Source organism: Poecilia formosa, unplaced genomic scaffold (genome assembly GCF_000485575.1).
Source record: "Poecilia formosa unplaced genomic scaffold, Poecilia_formosa-5.1.2 Scaffold14, whole genome shotgun sequence".
Lineage (NCBI taxonomy): Eukaryota > Metazoa > Chordata > Actinopteri > Cyprinodontiformes > Poeciliidae > Poecilia > Poecilia formosa.
In genome coordinates, this window is record NW_006799953.1 from 155,660 (window position 1) to 177,667 (window position 22,008).

General features: G+C 42.4%; 1 protein-coding gene across 1 annotated transcript in view; it reads left to right on the forward strand.

Annotated features, from left to right (window-relative positions):
• The window catches only part of rnf43 (ring finger protein 43), a 101,964-nt gene that overhangs the window by 53,564 nt on the left and 26,392 nt on the right, over positions 1-22,008 (forward strand). Inside the window, exon 2 of the mRNA XM_007545768.2 lies at positions 5,348-5,461. Coding sequence (XP_007545830.1) covers positions 5,348-5,461 — 114 coding nt within the window. The remainder of the gene's footprint in view (positions 1-5,347; positions 5,462-22,008) is intronic.

Sequence of the window (22,008 nt, forward strand, 5' to 3'; positions counted from 1 at the left end):
TAGGAACTTTTTTTTTTTCCGCCAGTCCCTCATGCTCGTGCACAAATTCACATTCGCATGCAAGCACATGCTCAGGTGCCTTTAGCAAGAACATGGAGCCGTGCTCTCTCTGCAGACTCTCACACCCTGATGTTGAACCGACTTGTTTCCAAAATGGCAAGGTGGAAAGCGAGGGGTCAGTGTCTCAACCCGCCCTGTCACCTCGGGCTCATTTCTCAGCGAAAGCCGTGTGGCGCTGGTTGTTGTAGCGCACACGGCAACAGTAATCCGGGCAACCGGATTGCGATTGCTTTTAGCTATTACATGTGGTTGAGTTGCTCCTTTTTTGTAGCTGCTTTTCCTGTGATTAAAACAAACCACTGCAAAGTCAGCTTCGGTAAGTTTTGATTAGACTTTCAGACGCGAGTTTTAATCCAGACTTCCTGGCAAAAGTTATGAACCTCGCATCATTTCTTTATATTCTCCTTGAAAATTGCCAGAAATTCATCCCATCTTTTATAGCGATAGTTTTCTAGGCTTTGGCTTTACCTGTTATCTTTACCAGGTTTTACAGAAACCTGGTAAAGATAAAGAGTTGTAACTCTTCCACCTTGATGTGGAACCAGCCTTGAGGTTCAGGTTGCCATCTTTGGAAACCGTGCGTTATGTTAAAGCCACCTGATCGGATCAGATCATTACATTAAGCTGCCATTAACTGGAGCACATTTGTACAATACATAACTTGCAGGCTCCAGCCTTTTTGCGGTTCAGTATTCGTAGATTACCACATGACTACAAATCATTCATGGAAAACACGCCTACTCACCGAATGTTTAGTAGAGCGTACCTACAATTGAAAAAGTAAATTCAGCTCAGGAAATATTTAGGTGCATTGCTACTTGGCCGGCATTTGAAAAGCAGCCAATCCAGGAGCACTATTTATTTATCTTGGTGTTGATTGGCTGAAACCATGGACGTTAGCTTCTATGGTAGTGCTAAGATTGTTTCCACTGTGCGTATTGGAGCTGCAGTACGTTTTTAAAAGTGTGTTTTTTTTTTTTTTTACATATTTGCTAAAATGATCACTATCTTGTGACAATATAAAATGAGACAGATAATCTGTGAAACTATTGACCTCCTCCAGCTCATCCCTAAGCTGCTTTGCTGTCTGAAGAAATTCACAGCTCCCGACCAAAAACAACCAATCAGAGCCAGGAGGAGGGTCACAGCGCTGTCAATCACTCTCGTGTGCTCACTGCTCATTGTGCTAATAGTGGAGAAACAACTTACCATCACAGGAAAACCATTTATCCGCCATCACCGGCAGCCATGCTAACTAGCCTTAGCGTTCACGACAAGCTCAGGTGCCTCCAGCGCAGCAGAGAGCGAGACGGGTCGAGGGCAGAGGAAATGAGCAGCACCACACAGAGGGTGATTGACATCACTAAGACCCGCCTCCTGGTTCTGCTTGGTTTATTAAAAGTTTTGTATCATGTTGGAGCACAACTTGGTTTTCATCTGTCTTTGCTTTCATTAAATGTGAAATAAAACCTCAGATGAAATTAGCTCAAAATGTTTAGGGGAAAATCATCCCAATCTTTGACCATTTGCTGGCTTTTCTTCTTTTGTTTTATTTCAACAACTCTAATGTCGAGTCTGTCGCCTCCTGGTGCAGATGTTTGAATCTGAGTCACCCCAGAGGTGCCTCAGAAGTGTGTTCCCTGTGTGTGTTCACAGGTTTGCGTGTACCACGTTGATTGAATTGTTGCTTGACTTGCAGTAATCTGACAGACTTTCCAGACCCTTAGGCAGAGCTTCTTCACTCAGAGTCTTGATTCGACGGATTTCATTTGAGTAAAAGAGAAAAAAGAAAAAACTGCTTCATTTTGAGGTAGCAGTTTGGCAACGGCTTGCTAGAGGAAATGTGACTTGAACAGCTGGTGGCAGAGCCTGATGAGAGGTTCAAACTTCCCACCTTAGCTCCAGCTGACACAACCGCCTGGGCTCGGTTCCCTGCTGGCAGCAGATGAACTAAAACGCTTGCATACTGATTATCTTTACAAAAAAAAAAGAAGATCTGCAGGGCAAAGTCATGGGGAAAAACAATATTATTGACTCTGTACTGCAGCTACTATTTATTTCCTCCTTTTTTTTCTTTCCATATACTTGTTTTTGAGGCTGTTAGATTTTGGTTTTGTTTTTTTTTGTTTTTTTTTTTTTAGCCCTGGAATATTTTTGGTAGTCTTTGATTGAGCTGGAAAAAAAAATGCCTTTAATCGAGGCTACAATGGAGCCGAGGGACATGTCCCTGTCGGTTCTGCAACAGATCTAGACAGATGAGGAGGAGGCGGAACGGAGGAGTTTGCATTGTTAACAGTCTGTGGGGAACAGTTTGCGTTGCCTGTGGTTTCTCGTCCCTGTGAAATGGAGACTCAGTGATTTGGTTTCCCAGGCTCTGTTTTTGTCAGGGCCACACACCAAAAAAAAAAAAAAAAGCCAAATGAAGACGTTTCAGAGTGTCCTTGTTGCCGTTTATAGTCCAGCAAAAGCAGCGTGCCTCGGAGCGGTACGCTGCACCGACGGTGGCACACGCAGAGTGTTCGGCGGGGCTCCGATTGTAAGCGGTGCCGACGCATCTAAAATAGAAGATAATGCCTGGTGTAGTTCGAGACGCAAAACATAGGGGGTTGGCCTCAGAGGAAAGCCAGAAGAAAGTAAAAGCAGCCACTCCTTCTGAGCCTGTTTGGCTCAGCATTGGGGTTATTATCTCCTTTATTTGGTGTGATTGCACAGCGTCATGTAGCGACTTGCTTAATGTCACAAAGAGATCCAAACAAGCGTCAAGTTAGCCATTTTCCCCAAGCATCTTGTTGATTGTTTTTCTGTTCTAGCATGTCCCACAAATTTACCACAAAAGACGAGCGGAGGTCAAGGCATCACAGGAGTAATGTCAATAAAAGTATTTTTTTCTGAACTTCTGTTTTTTCGAAGGCCAAGTTCAACCATGGGCCTCTAATTTGAGCCTAGTAAATGCAGATTGGTGGAGACAGCTGGCAGCGCAGCGTATGGAGCCAGCCAGGGGTTCTTTCTGCTCTGCAGCTCGCTGCCGTCACGAATGCCGGCCGCCATATTTGAAGTGGTGTATTCAAATTCGTCGTCTTTGTAAGCTCAACTCGACAACAGCTGCTGTCAGCGTTTAGAAAGACGCTACAATCCTACGATTTGACGTACGATGGGTGACTTTTGTTTTCCTAAGATCAGGTGATGGCATATTACACACGATGTACTAAAATGCATCTCTCCACTTTCACTGCTTCCGCAGGAATCCAGACGGTGAGTCGCGGCCAGGTGCTGCTGTTTTCTGGCCCTTCCTTTTATCTCGCTGTCCCAGTCTGGTTTTCCAAGTCTGTTTTCCGTCGTGTCTCCTCTCCCTCTCTCTCTCCCTCCTTCCCTCCGCCTGACAGGCATGCACCAGCCCTTTGCAGCCCATTACGTCAATTCCCCAACCCGGGGATGCCAGCTGTTGATGTCACCCCTGGGTCTTTTTAATTTGGAGATTTCCGCTGGGCGAGTTAAGGGGAGGGAGGGAAGGAGGGAAGAGGTCGGCAGCCACACGAAGAGGGGCAGAACCGTTCCGGCCTAGGCCAGGACCGTGGAACCGGAGGGCGGGTGCGCCCCGGGAGTCCGAAACGAGAACTGATCAGGAGAAGACTTCACTTGGAGGAGTTTTCGGAAGGGGGTTGAGGAGCACATTGCTGCCTCTGTGACTCGTGACAGCATGTCTGCGACCTGCGAGCGCTGCGGCTATCCCCTTGAGCTGTTAAATGCAGCCTTTCAGCAGTTACGATTTTCTTCCCTTTCAGAGGGGATCAAATGTTCCTACCAAAAGCCTATCTCTCATTCTTTGGATCCTCAAGGCTTTGTGTGGGAGTGAACATCACCTTCCATGTAATTGATTTCATTGGTTTATGAGGGAAGAGCGTCAGCGTCACACACAAATGCCTCCAACTTCACTGTTGGTGTGAAAACACCTCCCCTAGTCTCTTCGGTGCCTGGTAGACGTGTTTACGCTCCCCGAACTTTGTCACCTTTTGTTGCAACCACAAACGTCAGCGGTGGTTTGGTGAGACGGACCTCTGGTTTTTGTAGTTTTTTACAAATAAAAAAATCTGGGAAGGGCTTAGTGGGGAATTGACGAAGCCCTCCTGTGTCTAAGAGTCCGATATTACAAAGAAGACAAAGCTGGTGAAGAGTCTACATAACCAGCAGTTTGCAAGTCTTGTCACAGATTCTCATCTGAATTTAGTTTGGGCCAAACTAATATTTTATAATACACCTCGATCTAAACTAGAGGTCTTCAAATCCAGGCTCTGAGGTCTTGGATTTGTCTCTGCTTTGACTCTCCTGAGTCACATAACGATGCCTTTAGCAGGACTCTGGAGAACTTGACTGCATGCTGAGGAGATGATTCAGTCATTTGATTCAGGTGTGTTGGACCATGGACATATCTAAAGTCTCACTCTGGCTGGTTAATGTTTGGTTTGCTTCAAGCCAGATTGGGTGTCTCTATTGGCAGTCTGGATTAGGGGGTGTGGGCGCGATCGTTCGGCTTCCCCTTTCCAGTTGACATTGTATACCTTCTTGGGCCACAATTTATAAAAAGGTTTGAATCTCAAGGTTGGACCATGGAGTGATCTATTTGCATTTTGTCAACTACTCATCACAAATTGAAAATGTCGAAACTTTGCTGTTGACGTAACTTAACGACTGTAATCTGCTGCCAATCAAATTGCTTTTGCGCAGAACCCGACTCTATCTGGCTTGTAGCACCCCAGAGGTGCTTCCAAACCACACAATATCTGCAAGTGGAGATGACTCTGGCAAGGGCCGACTGGTTAAATCCACTACTATGGAGAAGGGTCTTAAAAATTGCTGAACACCGGCCGTTGAGGCCTGGATTAGGCCTCTAGTTTGTTTGTGTCTAGAAAATCCGGTTCATTTGGGGAGGTGTGAATGCACAAACTCTGATGCAGACCAAAAAAGAAAACTCTGGTCTGCTTAAAAACCTCGGTGTATGTTCTTGTATTTCTTTCGTAAAGGCCAGAGTTGTCCTGTCCTGAACTGTGGATCTCAGCAGCTCCTCCAAAGCTACCATGGACCTCTTTGCTTCTTCTCTCTTTCAGGATCTCCAGTTAGTTTCATTAACTTTTTCAAAAAATCCCATTGAAATGTTAAGTAGTTAACATAACGGCATAAATTGTGATTGCTCAGAATTTCAGAGACGTTTGTGTCGCTTGGGTAATAATAAGTAAAGTAACTGGAGGGAAAACAATGTTTGCTTTACCCTGTTTGTCTCTGTCTTCTGCAGTATCACCCTGTGTCTCTGTGCAACACAAGCGAGGATGAACGACAAGACAGCGGCTTCATCACCATCGTCAAGCTGGAGCAATTAGGTCCCCACTGCTCGCCTCTGCTGGATAAGGTACCCCTCACACACAAAACACACAGTGATGCCCCTCTCTGTGACCCCTTTTCCTTTGTCAGACTTGGCAGCAGCGAGATGAAACATCTCTCCACGCTGCCTTCTCTCCCAGCTCTCCTTCCGCTTTTGGATAAAGTACAAAAGGTTTTTGAGGGAATTATTTGGCAGAATTTTTTCTCTTTAGGACAGTGATCTTTCAGGGTGAGGTCTTGAAAGAAAGAAACGAAGGGGCGGTGGGGTGGGAATGGCTCGGCGCTGCTATGTAGCAAGTGGCTATGAGCCCTGGCTCTGGATGTGAGGCTTTCGGGCCCCAGCTGTCACCGGGCCGATCTCAGCCAGCCAGACGCTCAGGGTTCTCCATTTCTGCTTCCCTCTAATAAGAATGCAGCCAGACCTCCGCAGATTCCAGCCACAATAATTTCGATGCATGTGTAAGTTTTGTCGGAGCTGACCTAAATCTCCCCCCGGCGTCTTTAAGTATTCTGCCATGCGTCTCTGGCTGGCATCCCTCGGCTTGAAAGCGGCGCGATTTAAACTGTTGCTATTTTTCCCTCCCGTTTTTCAAGTGGTGACAAATTAGCAGGCAGGAGTATAGTTAGGCGGCTCGCTTTTTTTAGCCTGTGTTTTCTTTTCCCCCCTAATTTAAAGCCATGTCGAGGAGCTGCCCGCCGCGGCGACAATCTAGAGACATTCCCACAGTTTCCCTTCTCTTCCCTCCTCCTGTCGCTCCCTGCGAGGGTGGGTTGGTTGACGACGGGGATCGGGGGGGGAAAGAGCGCTGCTGTCACTCAAGGCTGACTGCAGAGAATAGTTTTGATTAAAGCCTTAATGGCAACCCTGTGTTGTCCCATAAACAAAAACTTCCCTTGCCCTCCCCAGTGCTAAAAGAGCGTGGAACAAAAGGCGACCGCTTCCGAGTGCTCGCTCTCTCCCTCCCCGCTGACGGCCTTTGAGATCCAGAGAAGTTAAGGAGGGAGGAGTGTGTGTTTGTGAGGTGGGTGCTGAGGGAGGTGGCGGTGGGGGGGGGGGGAGATCTTGTTGTTTTGGCTCCCTGGAAACTATGTGTTGCAATAAACTCCAATCCAGCCACCTGCATCCTCCCTTTTCTTGGTGAGATTCAGAGCTTTTGGTCACGGTGGATTTACTGGGGGGGGAGTCATTGTGGGGCTGGGGGGGTTTCGCCATGCAGCTGTTATGAAGTTCACCCCATGCCTTTTGAAGAGGATGAATCAGACCGTACTGTACGGGATGTGCGGTGCCGTCCCTGCCTCCATTCTCTAGATGGCACTTGTTTATAGTTTAGTCTGGCTGCAAGGCGCCCCGGCCAGCCTATAGGAGCCTGTGACGGCCACAGAGGGCTCGTGTTGCGCCACGTACACTTAGAATAGAGCGCAAAGCAAACAAAGTGAGGTTAAGAGCCTTAATGGGGAAGGTTTTGTTCTTGTCCTTTGTTTTTAGGTTGGTTTTCAAGGATTCCTCGAGTCACTGCAAGGAGATTTCTTCACCCCTCTAGTGCTCTTCACCCGAGCTTTCTCACTGTGTTTTTGAACATTTCGGCTGGTGTGGCTCCCAGGATTAAACAATGCACTGGTCAGAGATTGGTGGTCGGTTTCCAATTGGCGAATTTGTAAAACCTCTGACCTGTAAGTAAATGTCAGTTTAACTGGAGACAAAAAAAAAAAGACAAAACATAAACAACATTGAAAATATATTTTATACTTTCCTGATAAATTTCAAATTGAACAGATAATGATTAGGGTTAAATACAAAATAGATTTGATTAAAAGAACAAACTTTTCTTTTTTTTCTTTTTTTTAAATCAGATAAGGCATCGGAGATCCCTTTAATATTAACGACAGTGCTGGCTAAGCTAATATTTGAGTGGAAAAACCTTTGATTTTCTGTCAGTTGTGTTAAATTTTAAAATCAATAATTAATTTATTGTAAATATATAGGAGCTTGTCTGTGAGCAATCATAGACTCTTCTGTTAGAGGTGATGTCACACTGTGTGAGAGAGAACAGTCGGTGTTGCACAGCTCCGCAGTCAAACAGGATTTCACTGTTATTTCTTAACAAAGATGATTATGATGGTGACATTTTAAATAGCTTTTATCCTCATATGTTAGCAATAAGGCGCATGTGTGTATTTTATGAAATATACCGCCGCCTTACCTGTGAGATTTTGAAAAGATTACCAACAGTTCATCTTTAAGGGAATAATCAAACCAATTATATAGATATATATTTAGCCCTTTTACCTGCAATATGTTTTTACTCAACAGACACGTAGCTCTTATATAAGCTGCGTTTACCAACTGGAAACAAAAAGATAATTTCCAACCAGCCAATCACGGATCAGTCACAGACCAGACTAGTAAAACTGGTCAGAGGTTCAGTGACCTGAACCAGCTCTACTCCAGACGCACAGTTTTCTTTTTTCGTGTCTTGACACTCTGTGTCATCCCAAAGCAAAGAGAATAACTGAAGATACCGTCCTCATCTTTCACTGTACTCTTCTTTCATGCAACACTTTATAATTTGGAGATTAATGATGGGAACATTCCTTAGTTTAAATTTATAAGAAATTTTCATGTACAACTTTAAGCTTACAGATAGCGAATGAAGTGGAAGGCGTCCAACTTCATTTAAAACCTGTTGAGCTTTTTTTTTTGCATTAATCATTTAACACTTTTATGAATTTAATTTGAACTTTTATTATAAAGCTCCGGAAAATCCGAAATTTCCCTAAAAGTGTAGAAGTTTCCTCTGAGCTGCAGCTGGTGCCCACCAGTGTGTGTGTGTCCCTCTCTCTTTGTAAATGTCTGAATCAGATCCTTCGACCACTCCAGTGGTTTTGCGTCATTCCACCACACAACATAACACAAGTAGAGGCTGCATACTTTCTCTCTCTGTCTCTGTCTCTCTCTCCGCCAGCATGTTGTGCTGCAGTGGAAAAGATCCGTCCGCTCTCTGTTCGCCTCGTCTGTTTACACGGAGGCTCCGGATAGGTTCTCGGGTTGAGCAGCCGAGCAACACAAGATTCGGGAGGAAAAATCTGAGAAAAACTCACCAGTTCGACTTTATTCCAAACACACTCTCCCATCAGCTACTCCCACTTTGTGTTCAGCTTTGTGAAGCACTTTAACCCTGGGATTGTTTTGTGAAAACAGCTCCTACGGTGACTGAGTCTTGGGCCCTTGCCTGAACTTGTTAACTCTCGTAGAGGTTTTCTTATTGATTCTGCCCCCTCAGATGAAAAGACCTCTTGGCCTGCTTTCTGCAGTAATCCTGTTTTCTTTAACCGAGCCTTTGAAGTTCATCTGTTTGTTCATCCAGTATGTGTGTTAGTGGATCATATCATGTCAGGCGTGCTTTACAAACGTTTCACAGCGGATCACATTGTTAATCAATCCGTTTATACACCCGTTTTAATGTGTCACATCCATTACGAGCACAAACTATTCCTGATCCCTGGATGACGACGCCCGCTTATTTCTGCATTCGTTAGAGCCGCCTTGTGTCTAATCAAGTCGGTTTTATTCACTCTTTGTGTGTAATACCAAATATGGTGAAGCGGCTTGTAATGTGCTGTTTGTTTCTGCTAATCAAGCACCATTATAAATCAGGCTAAGTGCCAGGCAGCATTAGCATGATAAGTAGCACTAGCTACCTGATGCAACAGCTTTACTTGGAACTTGATGCTTATTGCTTGTAAGAGGAGATGTCAGCAGTAATGTAAATAATAGCAACACGATTGTGGAAGACAGCAGCTAAAATCAAGTTTGTTACTGATTACATACAAACTAGCATTAGCACTACAGTGTAGCTTGCTTCTGCAGGAAGTTAGAAAGGTAGTAGCTTAAAATTTCATGAGTTATTGCTTCAAAACTAAAGAAAATGCATTGTTATATACATACTTGTCTCGTGTGAACTTTAGGGCAGATAACTAAACATAAGGATGTATTTTTGGTGGTAATTCTGAGGATTATAAGGGACCACTGGCCACAATAATAAGTCTTATTTTAGTGTGTTACTACACCAGAGAAACACAGTGCTGTGCCACCTCCATTTATTAACATGTTCTTTTGGCATTTGAATGTGTTAAAGGCAGTAAAATACATTTCTTTCAGCGTGCACTACTACTACTAGCGGTTAGCATAAAAAACAAATAGCAAATCAAATAAGTTTTCCTTCTGGCAACTGGACCTCATTCATCTTAGACATGATGACATTTCCTGGTCTGAGTTTGTCATGATTTCCATTTTCTAGTTGGACCGAACACACCTTTAGCACTGTTTTCTAGCTAGCTGCTGTTAGCATCAGTTCAAAAACTAGCAAGCACTAACGCTCAATGAATGGCTTCAGATTTTGGCAGTTAGCATTATTTTACCGATGCTCTATGTAAATAGTTACAGCAAAAACTGGCATACAAAGGCCAAAATGAAAAACAGTCTTTGGGAAATGAGTCTTATTTTGCTATCTTGTTAAAAAACTTAACTCACTTCATCCATGTGAACTTATAAGTGCACATGTCTGTGGTGTGACAGGAAGCTACATGAGTTAGCCTGTTGCCACAAGTTGTCAAACATAAGTAAAGATGTCTAACTTGTGTTGACATTGAATTCCTGATACATTTAGAATATAGAGAGTTATTATTACCATATTCACATTATATTTACATTAATGTCAGCCTGCTGTATGTGTTTCTTTCTCTACTTGCAATGCCAGTTGTTATAATGATCAGAATATTTTGAAGCTAAGCCAATTCTTGGTGAATTTACTGGTGTATTTCGGGTCCTAGTCATGTTGTAGGCTCCAGTTCTGGTTCAGCTTAGTTTTTTTTTTTTTTTTAAACATTTGATCTCACATTTTCCTCTGATAAAAGGTAGAATTCATGGCGGGTGATCGTGAGCCGTCATCTCCGAATCGGGACACTTTTTCGCCTCCATGCGTCACAGTTAGCACAAGCTTTTCCCCCTGAAATGATGTGTTTTTCCGGTGCCTATATCATCCATTTCTAGATTAAATTTTCTAAAGATTATTCCAAAATGTCTGATTTTTGTGTGCTCATTTCAGCAGTCAGAAACACACCAGAATGAATGTCTGCGCTCTAAACAGAACGCAGCAAATTATATTTTCATCACATTTTACAGAAATGTAGGGTAGTTTCTTCAAACTTTATTATTACTATTATTATTATTATTATTATTATTATTTACTTTTTATTTAAATTGATGTGAAATATTTATATATCTAACTATTAGAACAACACAGAGGCTATAAATATCCGAACGTGGAGCACGCATAGGGGTCGATCTGCATTTTTATGTGTTTGTTTTCCCTTGGGAACGCCGTGAAAGAGGTGCACCTGAACAACCTGTGTCTTATCACACGGGCGACTGCTGCAACACGCCTATCTCTGGGAAACACTTAAAGATGAAAGTGATGAGGAAGGTGATTTGTGCAGGCGTTGACTTGGTAACCAGGTGTTTTGGAAGGAGGAGGAGGATTAAAATCGGCAGATTAATTAATCAAAAACGACAGATCTGGAGTGCACATAACCATCAGGGTTTCTGCGGTTTAGTTTTGCAACAAACTCTCGCACTGTTGCAAAGAAACCTTTCGCTCCGGTCCCTGACAGCGGGTGAAAAACATTCCTACAATCTTTTTTTTTTTTTTTTGTTAATTTTTTTCCCAGGTATAACATGAAAACTTCAAAACGCGTGTGGGTTGAGAGTTAATTGGGCGACATTATTGTTGCCTGCTGCTTTGGATCCGATCCATTCCTTCCCCACAGATATGTTTTGAGGAAAACAAACCGATTGATTTAATAATATCTACTCCTGGAGCACATTGTGCGCTGACTTTCCTTCTTCGGTGAAAGAAGGAAAGTCAGCCCAGCATCTATGTGGAGGAAGGGATTTTATATTGCTATTCCACACTTTAAATAAAACACTCATTGGGAAGGACTGAAAACTGTGATTGGCCGGTCCGTTGAGGCTCAGATCTCATGTGACAGCTCGATTTGACTGGGTGACCTAACTCGCAGGCTCCGATCCATTCGACAAAAAAAAAGAAATAAGAAGGAAGTCATAAACTGCTCTTAATGGTTAGGTTGGTCTCCTACTGTTGCCTTAGCTTCCAGACTAGTAAAAGCAGTCCCAATGACAGGAAGTGGTTGAGAACAAGAGAAAGCCCGCTGAGGGACGGATAAATCACAGTCCTCATGACATTGTTTTTCTCTCTTATTGTCTGCAGGGGGGGTGACTCTGGCCGCAGGCTGTTATTTGTAATGTAGCATAGGCAGGTCGCTGGAACGGCAATGGCAGCTGCCTTTGGCATCTCTGTTTTTTTATTTTTTTGTTACTTTTGTTAACCGAGGCCAACTTCTGCAGCTCAGCTGGGACACGTCAAGGAGGAGGAACATCGGGAAACATCTGGAAAAAGACGGATATTTTAGCTTTCAGACTAAATGCAGAAAGCAGCAGGTACACAATGGCCGTTTTGGCTGGTATGAAATGCGTCAGCGTTTGAAGACTTCTGAATTCGCTTTGATTTCTCCCCTGAAAAATTCATTATTCGCTCGCCTTGTGCCAGACGGTTGTAGGAAGGTTGTATTCCAGAGGATGAACTAGGACTTTCTGTCTCTTTCTTCTGTTAGTCTGAAACCGACCCCCACTCCTTTTTTTTCCTCTTTTCTTCTTTGGCTTTACTTTAAAAGAGCTGCAGAAACCACACACATTCCAATATCTGAAGCAAACACAAACACACACACCTCCCCCTCCCAACATTTAATCTGTTTCCAATATCAGATAAACTCTGAGTCTACTACATAAAACCTTTAAAAACCACATGGGGATAGTTTAAAATCTGTTTTTTTAGTCCTTCCACCAAACCATACAAGCCGTTTCTTACTTTTATGCTGAGAGTAATATTCCTTCTGTAGTTTGACAAATAGGTTCATGGTTTTGGTCGGGTCTTCTTCTGTGCGATAGCTTCAAAAGAATGAAGCTTACACTTCCATATAGGTTTATAAACACATTTTTGTTAAAGTCTCCCTTTATTTAGCTTGCTAATTTCAGCTTCCATTTAACCTTGGAGAAAAAAAAATTTCAGGCAGCAAAGAAAAAAAAAACCCGTTTTGACTCTTCGACTAGTGAAGAAATAAAAAGCTGGTTTTCACACCTCGTCTGTTTTGTTGGTGAAAACCCTGAAAGTCGCCTCAAATAAAAGCCACCAAACCCAGCAGAAACGAGACCGGAGTCTTGACTTTTGCAGATCTCCTCGATGACTCATCATTACGTCCAGCTGAGCAAACGGTTAAACTGTGGCTGCGCAGACAAACACATCAAATACTTCTGACCGGAAATATTGTGGCCTGGCAATAACATTCGCACCGGTTCCACTTTTTGCCATTCTGCAGGACGAGTTTTATTGACGTTTCACATCAAAAACGCAACGGAGCAGAGCAAAACATATGAAAGTTTAAGTAAAAGGACTTTTTAAAAAAGTGTGACATTCCTATGTACACAGAGTATATATTATAAATGCTTTTCATATATGCATATAACCCCCAAAACAAAATATATTTCTGCAATTCCTTCCAGAAGTTAATAGACGGTAAACAGAAACCACTTGTCTATAATAGGGCTGAAATGATTAGTTGTGATTATTCGGTTATTGAAATAATCGTCAACTCATTTAGTATTCGATGAATCGTTAACAGGAGTACACAGACTCAAAAATATACAGAAAAAAAACAACATAATCAGAGAAGTAATTAGGCCAATCTGTACAAAAATATATTTTACATCTAAGGTTAAAACACTTTTAGGTTTTAGCCAAAACTTCTCAAGTGGCATAGTTTTAGCTTCACCCGGTTCAGATTTACTAAAGGAGTGCTACGTTATTGCACTTCAGGCAATAAAATGTTTATTTTCTTATTTAAAAAATGAATTTAGTTGCTTAATTAGGTTATTTCTAATATTGTATGAAAAGGTTTAAGTAGTAAAATGAAAAATCTGCAGAAAAAGCCAATTTTTTAATCCCATTAATCGTCAGAATTGTCAATATAATTGTTAGTTGCAGTCTCTAATGTGAATCTATTTGTTCTGTGAAGACCTCAGAGATTTACGCCTTCATGCATCCGACCTTCATAGAAGACGAATGATAAGAAGAAAGTCAAAACTGTTTCCCACGAGCCAGGCAGCAAACGGGTGGAAGAGGGTGGATGGGAAACCAAACTAGTGCAGCAGGTGGACTGGGTGCAACACGTCGGTGGCAGCCTCATGCTGCGGGAAGGCTTTCTGTCAGCATGGACTCTGAGATGGACGAAGCTGGTCATAGAATAAATATGTAGTCATCTCCTGTTTGTCCTCGTTGCAGAAGCCTGAGTAAAGATGCCCGAGCGTCCCGACGAGTGGTTTATTTTTTTTTACGTTTCCTCGTTCTCCGCAGTTTGTTTTTCTGCACCCATTCGGTTTGATTTGTGTCCTTCTTGTTCTTCCCTGAGGGTTTTCAACAAAGTCACACAAAGTGCACCTTTGTCAGACCTACTCTCTTATCCACCTGTAACGGGAAGAGTCCCAACCGCACCCCACTCCGACATGAACTGCCATACCTTTAACTTGTTTTCTTTTGCGCTGTTGTTGATGCTAAGAAGAAAAAAAAATGGCTCCAAGCCGAAAAATGTTCATTCTGGTTAGAAAATTAAAACATATGACATAAAACTGTACAGGAGAGATTCATAAAATACTTAAAATAATACATTTATAACTGAATACTGCTCTTATTTGCATTGTTTAAAATGAAATACAAAATAAAATGTAACTAAAAAATATTCTAATCTGCTTTTCTAGAACAAATATCTCCATAAGTCTGGATATTCAAAAGAAACTCCAGATGAGAGATAATATTAATGAAATATTGCATCTATTTAAGATAATTGCTAGAAACATTGCACCAGCAAAAGATAAAATATAATAAAAATCTAAAATAAATTATGATTATAAATGGCAAAATAAAAGAAAATAATTCCATCACCGCAGCTTAACCTACTGTCATGTTCAATAACTTAGAATATTTTTTTCTGAACAGGCACATTTGTCAGATTAGAAGAACCTTTTCAAAATAACTTTTAAGCTCGTATTAAATTTACTTTTGATTAAACCCAAATTTTTCTACTGTTAATAAATCTAAGCAGAAAAACGTCATGATCGACAAGAAAGGCTGGAAAACACCAGCGTGCGTGGCATTAATCTATATAAAGTGCTTCAGGTAGTGATAAAATTTATTGAAATAAATGTACATTTCAATAATATTCTTAATTAATTGAATATAGTATATTATCTTTGGAGGATTGTACCACGGAGCAAAGATGGAGACAATCTGAGTCACGTGTGCGGTTGCACTGGTGTGTGTGCGTGCGTGTGTGTGTGTATATTCTCATGGGAAGAATATTTTGGACAAAGAAAAGTCGGCGGCAGCAGGAATGTTTTTCAATCTACAGTCACCCAAACAAGCCTTGGGCTGCTGTTTGTTGACCTCATCTTATCTCTGAAGGGCTGGAGGCACAATTTCAGGAAGATTATCCACACATTAGGGGCAGACGGCTGCATTCAGGCCGTTCAATGCCTCAGCCGGCGAAGCAGGGATTCACCTTGAATGAAATTTCCCACTGGTAACAATGGGAGTTCACCAACAAGGTGGAATCTGTGGGTGTGGCAGCAACTGTAATGTACAGCCGCTCACTTTTTAATAGTCGATGTCTGGAACCAGACAGGGGGAGGGTGGATTAGAAGCACCAGAATAAGCCTTTATGGCTGGGGGAGACCATTCACTGTGAACTTTGCTTAGCGAGCGACCCAACAAAGAGAAGAGGGCAGCAGGTTTTCCCGCTTTATGAGAAGTGCATTCCTGTTTTTGTCACCACTTCAAAAACAAGTGGTATCCTTTGCATTTCGCAGCCACATAGATTTTGGAAGAGTTATTGCAGTGGCCTCCGAGAGGCAAAAAGCCCCCGCACATACTGAATGGTGTTTGTTCAGGTGAGCAAATGGGACATAAAAGTATGGAACGGTCCTCAGGATGGCGAGAGGAGATGTTCGTTAAGGCATTTTTGACCTGTGGAGCAACACAAGTCAGCACTTTATTATCGTGATTGATGTTCAGCCACAGCCGTGTTGATGGGGGCGTCAAGAAAACTTTTTCCGACCAGTAAATGCACCTGGTTTTTGCGGACATCAACACTCTTTGGAGTGGAAGTTGTAACTAAATGTTGAGGACTTAAAGTTAGCTATATCCTCCACCAATCAGGTGTTTGGAAACTAAATCAGAAGAAACAGAGGTGTAAGATGCTACTTCAAAGAAAACTGCCATTTTTTATTTTTTATTTTTCACGTGTTGAGACATGTCTGCTCTTCATTTTGGCTTTACAATAGTGAGAGAAAGGAAGACTTGGGAAACAAAAAGACCAAGCAACATACACAAATGTCTGTTTTATACAGGAAACCTAAGACTCAAGTAAAGGTTTACATTTTCAGGGTGTCTGTGCACCTTTAAAAATTATTATATTTGTGTATCTAGAATTAATTCCTTTAAATCTCTTAAATTCATCATCAAACTGTAAGTTGGCATTAAATATGTTAATCACGTATCTTAATCATTAACCATGTTGTCATGGCAGAAGACTATTTAATCTCATATATTCCATGTTTTTTTAAATCCTTTTTCAGACTAACAAAAGTTTGAGCCTCTGATCGATATCTATGTTTTGTGATTCAAAGCTACCGTTAACTAGCCGTTAATGTAGCCTTGCTGGCTAGCTATCTTTTTTCCATCTATCATGGGTAACTGCACATTTATCACCAGTCGGCCAGACGACGTTCATCTTCATCACTGGCTCACTTGTGTTGCAAACCCATACGATGCTACATACTTTCTGAGCATAAATGTTTGGCACTACAGCGGTTAAGACTGTAGAGTGTGAGAAGAATAAAGATCCACAAACAGATCCTAGAAATGTCACAGTTTTGTTCCCCTGGAGTGACTGAAGCACCCCAGAAAACAGTCGGCGCTGCCCGTGATCTAAGAGCAACATTTGGTCCGACTCAAAGTCTAAAGTTGTGGATTTTAAACACGGTGATCAAGCACCAGTCTTGACTAGTGCAGAACTTTATTTCAACAAAGTTGTTACTGTGGACGAAAATACAGCTGAGTGATTTGTAAAACAAAAGTCTAGTAAAAGACATTTGGAGTGTTGTTTTCATCTTACAACCAAAACTGGCTTCACTAACAAACAGCGATAAGAACACGGACACAAACCCAGACTGATGCAGATCAAGGTGTTATCTATCTATTCATCACTGAATATTGTAATATGTTGTCAGTTCATCATTAATTCTAGTGACCTAAACCAGCGTACAACAAGAGCAAGCATTGTTCGTTTATGGAAAATAATCAATCAGCGCCCTTGCAGATTTCTGGATGCTGGGAGCATTAAAGCATTTCTGGGGTTAGACAGCTCTGCAGGTCAGATCCTAGCGCTCCACCTTGACCTGCTGCATTGTTGACATTCACTTTTGTTCTCCACTGTCATCACCGCTGCCAACAAGGTGTGAGTGATTTGCAGAGGGTCTCCGCTGTGCTCCCTCCTCTCATCCTGTCATGGCTTGCCGGCTTTGTGCACGACGGCCACGTTGCTACATTGACTCGGAGCTGAAGGAACAGCCGAAGCTTTTCCTGACACATGCATAAGAGTTGGACGATTTGCTGTTTGCTTTTGGGGGCGATGTGTTCAGATATGCTGGCTCTCTTACCCCAATTAACAGCTTGTTGCTCGCACTTTCTCACTTTTCTGCTTTTTCCCTTCTTCCTCTCCCCTCCATGAAACGACTGCGCTCAGCCTCTGCATGCTCATAGGCAAAGGCTTCTCCGGTTCTGCAGTCCAACTGGACGTTTTCATCAGGGCTACCACAAACTTTTTGTACCAAAACAGTGAGATGCCTACAGTGTTGCCTAGTGGGAGACAGTTCTTCAAAATAGAAACAGTTGGACTGTCACCTGCTTGTGTGTGGATTGTAAGCTGTCTCCCCCTAATTTGTGATGGCAGAAACTTTACACACGTTGCTTATGGATGCTAGCAAATGTGTTTTGACATGAAACACGTGTTAAATTAATCTCTTCTGTTTACACATACAATATAGCACAGCTAGCTGCCACAGGAGGTTAGAAAAGTGTTTAAAACTTCAAGAAGCCACACTCGAAGACTACTTCAAATATCTTAGTTTGCTTTGTGTTTTAGCTTTTAAAATTTGTTTTTGTATTTTCTTCCATATTTTGAGAAAAAGTGGTGTTTGTCTGAAACATTGTTTAATAAGTAGCAGTAGAAGTTTCACCAGTTTTAAGCATATTTTTAAGAAAAATTGTAAACATTTACAATTCCTTAATTTAAAAGAAAAACTATTAACTACATTCTGAGCTTAATTCAACATATTCTTCTTTCCAACTTCATTTTCTGTATTATTGTAATATTGAAACCTACCGAGAGGTTCAATTATAGGTTGTAAGGATATAACTTGAGTTCTATTTTAAACATGTTTTTTGTCTAAATAATTTAAGCCTCAGTGATTTCCGTGATGAGTTTATTATGTCTAATCCAAAGAAGAAGAAAAAGCTGCAACCAAAGTTTTCACTAGGACCTGTGTTTTATGGCTTCACAGTGTAGCATAGCTTTGTCAGGCTGCATATGTTGTACAATACACACCAGTTAAAAGGAGTTTTACATCCCAGCATCTTCTACTGGCTTTCTTAGCAGCTTATATGATATAAATGTGTCTGTTTATATCCTGTTTGACTGTTAAATATTTTACCACTACTTGAAATAATTGCGCTCAGAAGTAGGAACAGTAATATCCTTTAAAAAAGTCACGTTAAATGTAAATTTATGAATTTGACTACTTATACATTATAATTTAATTTCTCTCTTTTTTACATTATAATTGAATTTCTTTTTTTTTTTTTACCAGAACCTAGTAGTGTGTTGCTAACAATCCTTTAAAAAAATTGGGAGTAATGAACAAAGTTTTAAGCCAACTAAACTACTAAGTTTTGAAAATGAGTTCACAGTCAAATAATAAACTAAATAAATCGGTAAATAGTCAATAACCGTAATTGATAAAAATGTTTCGGGTGGTAAATTCATGCTCATACTATTATAGCAAACCCCAGTTCCTGCTGTCAGATTGACCTGATGAAGCATGTTTCATTTTTTTGTCTGAGCCATCGCTTGGAGGAGCAGCCCAGCGTCCCGCCAGCGGAGGCCGTTTTAAACCTGCTAATCGCCTCCGTGAAGGGCGGCTCCACATGTTCGCAGTGACTTTAATGGAGTAAATCAACAGGCCGTTTCATGGCTCCTTACATCCTGTTGTGTTTAAAGAGCCCCCTAGTAAATCTCAGTGTTTTTGCTTTATCTGATGATTGCGTAAACCGTTCAACCCTCACTTTAATGAGTCAGCCTCGCCGTGCTTAGTAAACCCCCGGGTAAGCAGCTGGGAATGGTTTGCGGTGGGCTCTCACATGAATGCTTCTTGAAATTGGCAAATTTTCACACAAAGATGACAGTATCACAGCGGTTGGAGTTGGCTAACGCTTTCTCTCCTCTCACACACCGCAGCGCCTTTGTGATTCGTGCGTCGCGTTTAAAAGTGAGCACGTTACGCTTTCGCCCCGGCTCGCGCTCGCGCACGCCGGGGCTGTTTATCTGCCGCCCGAGGGTTAAACACGCCACCTACCCTGCAGGGCTGCTTCTGGTATTCCAGAACGAATGCCTCTCAAGGCTTTCGTATTAGCTCGGCACATCCCTCGCTTGTCACTTCAAAGGGAGTGTGCGAGGGTCAGGGTTTCATCACGCTGTCGTTTGGCACATGAGATATGAGAGAGAAGAAAAAATGCTGCTCTAAAAATAGGAGGTTGTCCTCGAGAAGAAAGACGGAAGATATCGTTCGGTGCCAAAATACTTTTGGTTGTGATGCGTCCGTGGCACTCAGGCACCTTCAGCGTGATGCAAGTAGGGCAAGGCTGGCTCTCTTGTGGTTTAGGTGGTGTATCAAAATTTTTTAGAGAGTTTGACATGTTTGCAGATCATTATATCAGCTCGTGCCTTTCCCCGTCAGCCTGCAGAGCTGAAGGTATTTTTCCACATAGGGACGGCAAATAGGATCATATGATGAGCGCCTAATGGCCCTGCAGTTACAAATGTACTATATCACAGCCCCTCCCTGATGAAAGAGGCATTCATAGGGCAGTAACTTATTATTACTGCTGTATTAGTGCTTTGATCTTCCAACAGCTTGAACCCTGGAGATTTTGAAGGGGTGGCTCGTCAAAATAGCTTCGCAGATGGGCCCGGTCTTGCCTCGGCTGTGGGGCGAGGAGGCCCAGAGGTGTGTAGAAGAGCCTGTGTGCTCGAAAACATGGCAACAGAGGCATGACGCCGCAGTTTATTGGATCTCTGGCTCCTAATGCTTGAACGGATGTAAGAATTGCGTGATGATAAAGGCTTGTTGATGTATTTTTATCGATTTTATGTTACGCTTACAACGCCTTGCAAAAGCATTCCTACTTCTTGAGCTTTTTTTGCACTTCTTCCGTAAACTTCAATGTTTTTTTGTTTTTTTTTATTGGGATTTTAATGTGATAGACCAACACAAAGTAGTGGAAATGTCATATGATCTGACACCACTAAGTAAAATCCACTGCGACCATCGCTGCTCAGCGTTGATGGGACAACATAAAACCTTGAGACGGGAGCATAGGTCCAGCTTCCAGCGGGGCAAAGGTTGTAAATGTAAACCCCAGAGTTACAACAAAACGATTTACTCAGAGCATATTCATGTGTGAGAATGGCCCAGTCAAAGTCCAGGCCTAAATCCAATGTGACAAAAGTGAAAAGGTCCAGCAGGTATCCGCAGTTTTGCGAGGCACTGCGGATGGATGATTTGTCTGCCTGGTGCAGATGTTTCTTTCGATTTTTTGTGGAAAATAGAAAAGCCAGGTTTTCTTTTCAAAGACCTTAAATATAAAGGTGCTCCCCTTAAATCTCTGCTGAGGAGCCGCAGTGAACCACAGGTTGTCATTCCAGCCAGGACATTCCTCTATTAATGACAAAGGCAGTGGGAAGTCTCATGGTGAAACATGAAGAGGGAGACGGGAACAGCAGAGTTGAATGGGTTGATTCAGGGGAGTGGCAGGCAGGGCCGGTGGGTGACCCTTACCGTCCAGACCGGCTCCAGGTCAACTCTGCACAGCCCCGTTGACAGGAAAAAGCGTTGCTTTGATTCGACTCTGTCGCGTCTTTTTGTGTGTGTGTGTCTGAGCCGTACCTGCTGCTTGGATTCCCTCTTAAATCTCTTCCCACCCTCCCGTCTTCCAGCACTACATCTGGCACAGCACCCTTCCCATTGTGCATTCAGAGCCGCTGGCCTCTCTTTAGGATCTGCATTAGAATGTTGTTTTCATATAACAGCAAGCGGAGGCATGTGGAGCCTCTTTTGAACCGCTCTGCAAACAGAAGGAGGTTTTAACGCTGCCTTTATGAGATTAAGTGAGACATTCCCATAAAAAAAAGACATTTCCTTATATCCATTCACCCTTCCCAGACTCCCTGTCTCTTTTCTTTCTTTCCCTCTTCATCTCTGTCCCTTTAACTTCTGCCTTTCTTTTTGGCTTCCCTTAGGCTAAGACAATGCTACACTTCTGAAGAAAGTAAAATGGAAAGTAGGCAGGTTGGGTTTTTACAGCAGCTCCATCCACAGGGATGAAGTAGAGCAGATCCTAGCGTTCGGGTCAAACTGGCCGGTCCTGGGAGTGCATCCCTGCTGGTGGACACGGCCAGTTCTTGTTCTGACCCTGTTTAACTGACTCAGGTGGGTTTGTGCCAAGTGAACCCTCCACCCACCCACCACCCACTCTAACAAGGGTTTGACAAAACACATTCACAGGGCAGACAGCGAGGCTCTGCTGGGTGAAACTTACTGGAAAACAATAACGATATTTAGACTTGGATTTGCATGGCATATATGTTTATTAGCCATTAAGAACAACGTGAGAATAGCTGTAGGCTGTAACATCTGTAAAGTCAGATTATGCCACTCAGTGGTGGACTTGCCCCTGGGCTTCAGAAGACAGTATAGCATTGTGTTTTGCCCTAGTGTAGCAGTTGGGTACAATTGAGAAAACGAGTAAGACCATTTATTTAGTGGTTCTTGTGATATCACCATAAGAGTCTCATAAAAGATGTAAAATGTTGTATCATGATTGGTGCGTATATATCATGCCTACCAGTATTGAAATAGTTGTTTAAATTAGCAAACTATATATTGATGTTTTTGCTCTAAGAGTGCAGCCAGGTGCTACCTTCTTCATTCCTGTAGTAATATCAACATGCACACCGTTCCCCTGAGTCTCCTACCAGAGACCTGGAAGCTTAAGTGTTCTTCGTAGAGTTTTAGCTGTTATTAGGACTGTCGGGATCTCCAGTGTTTCTCCA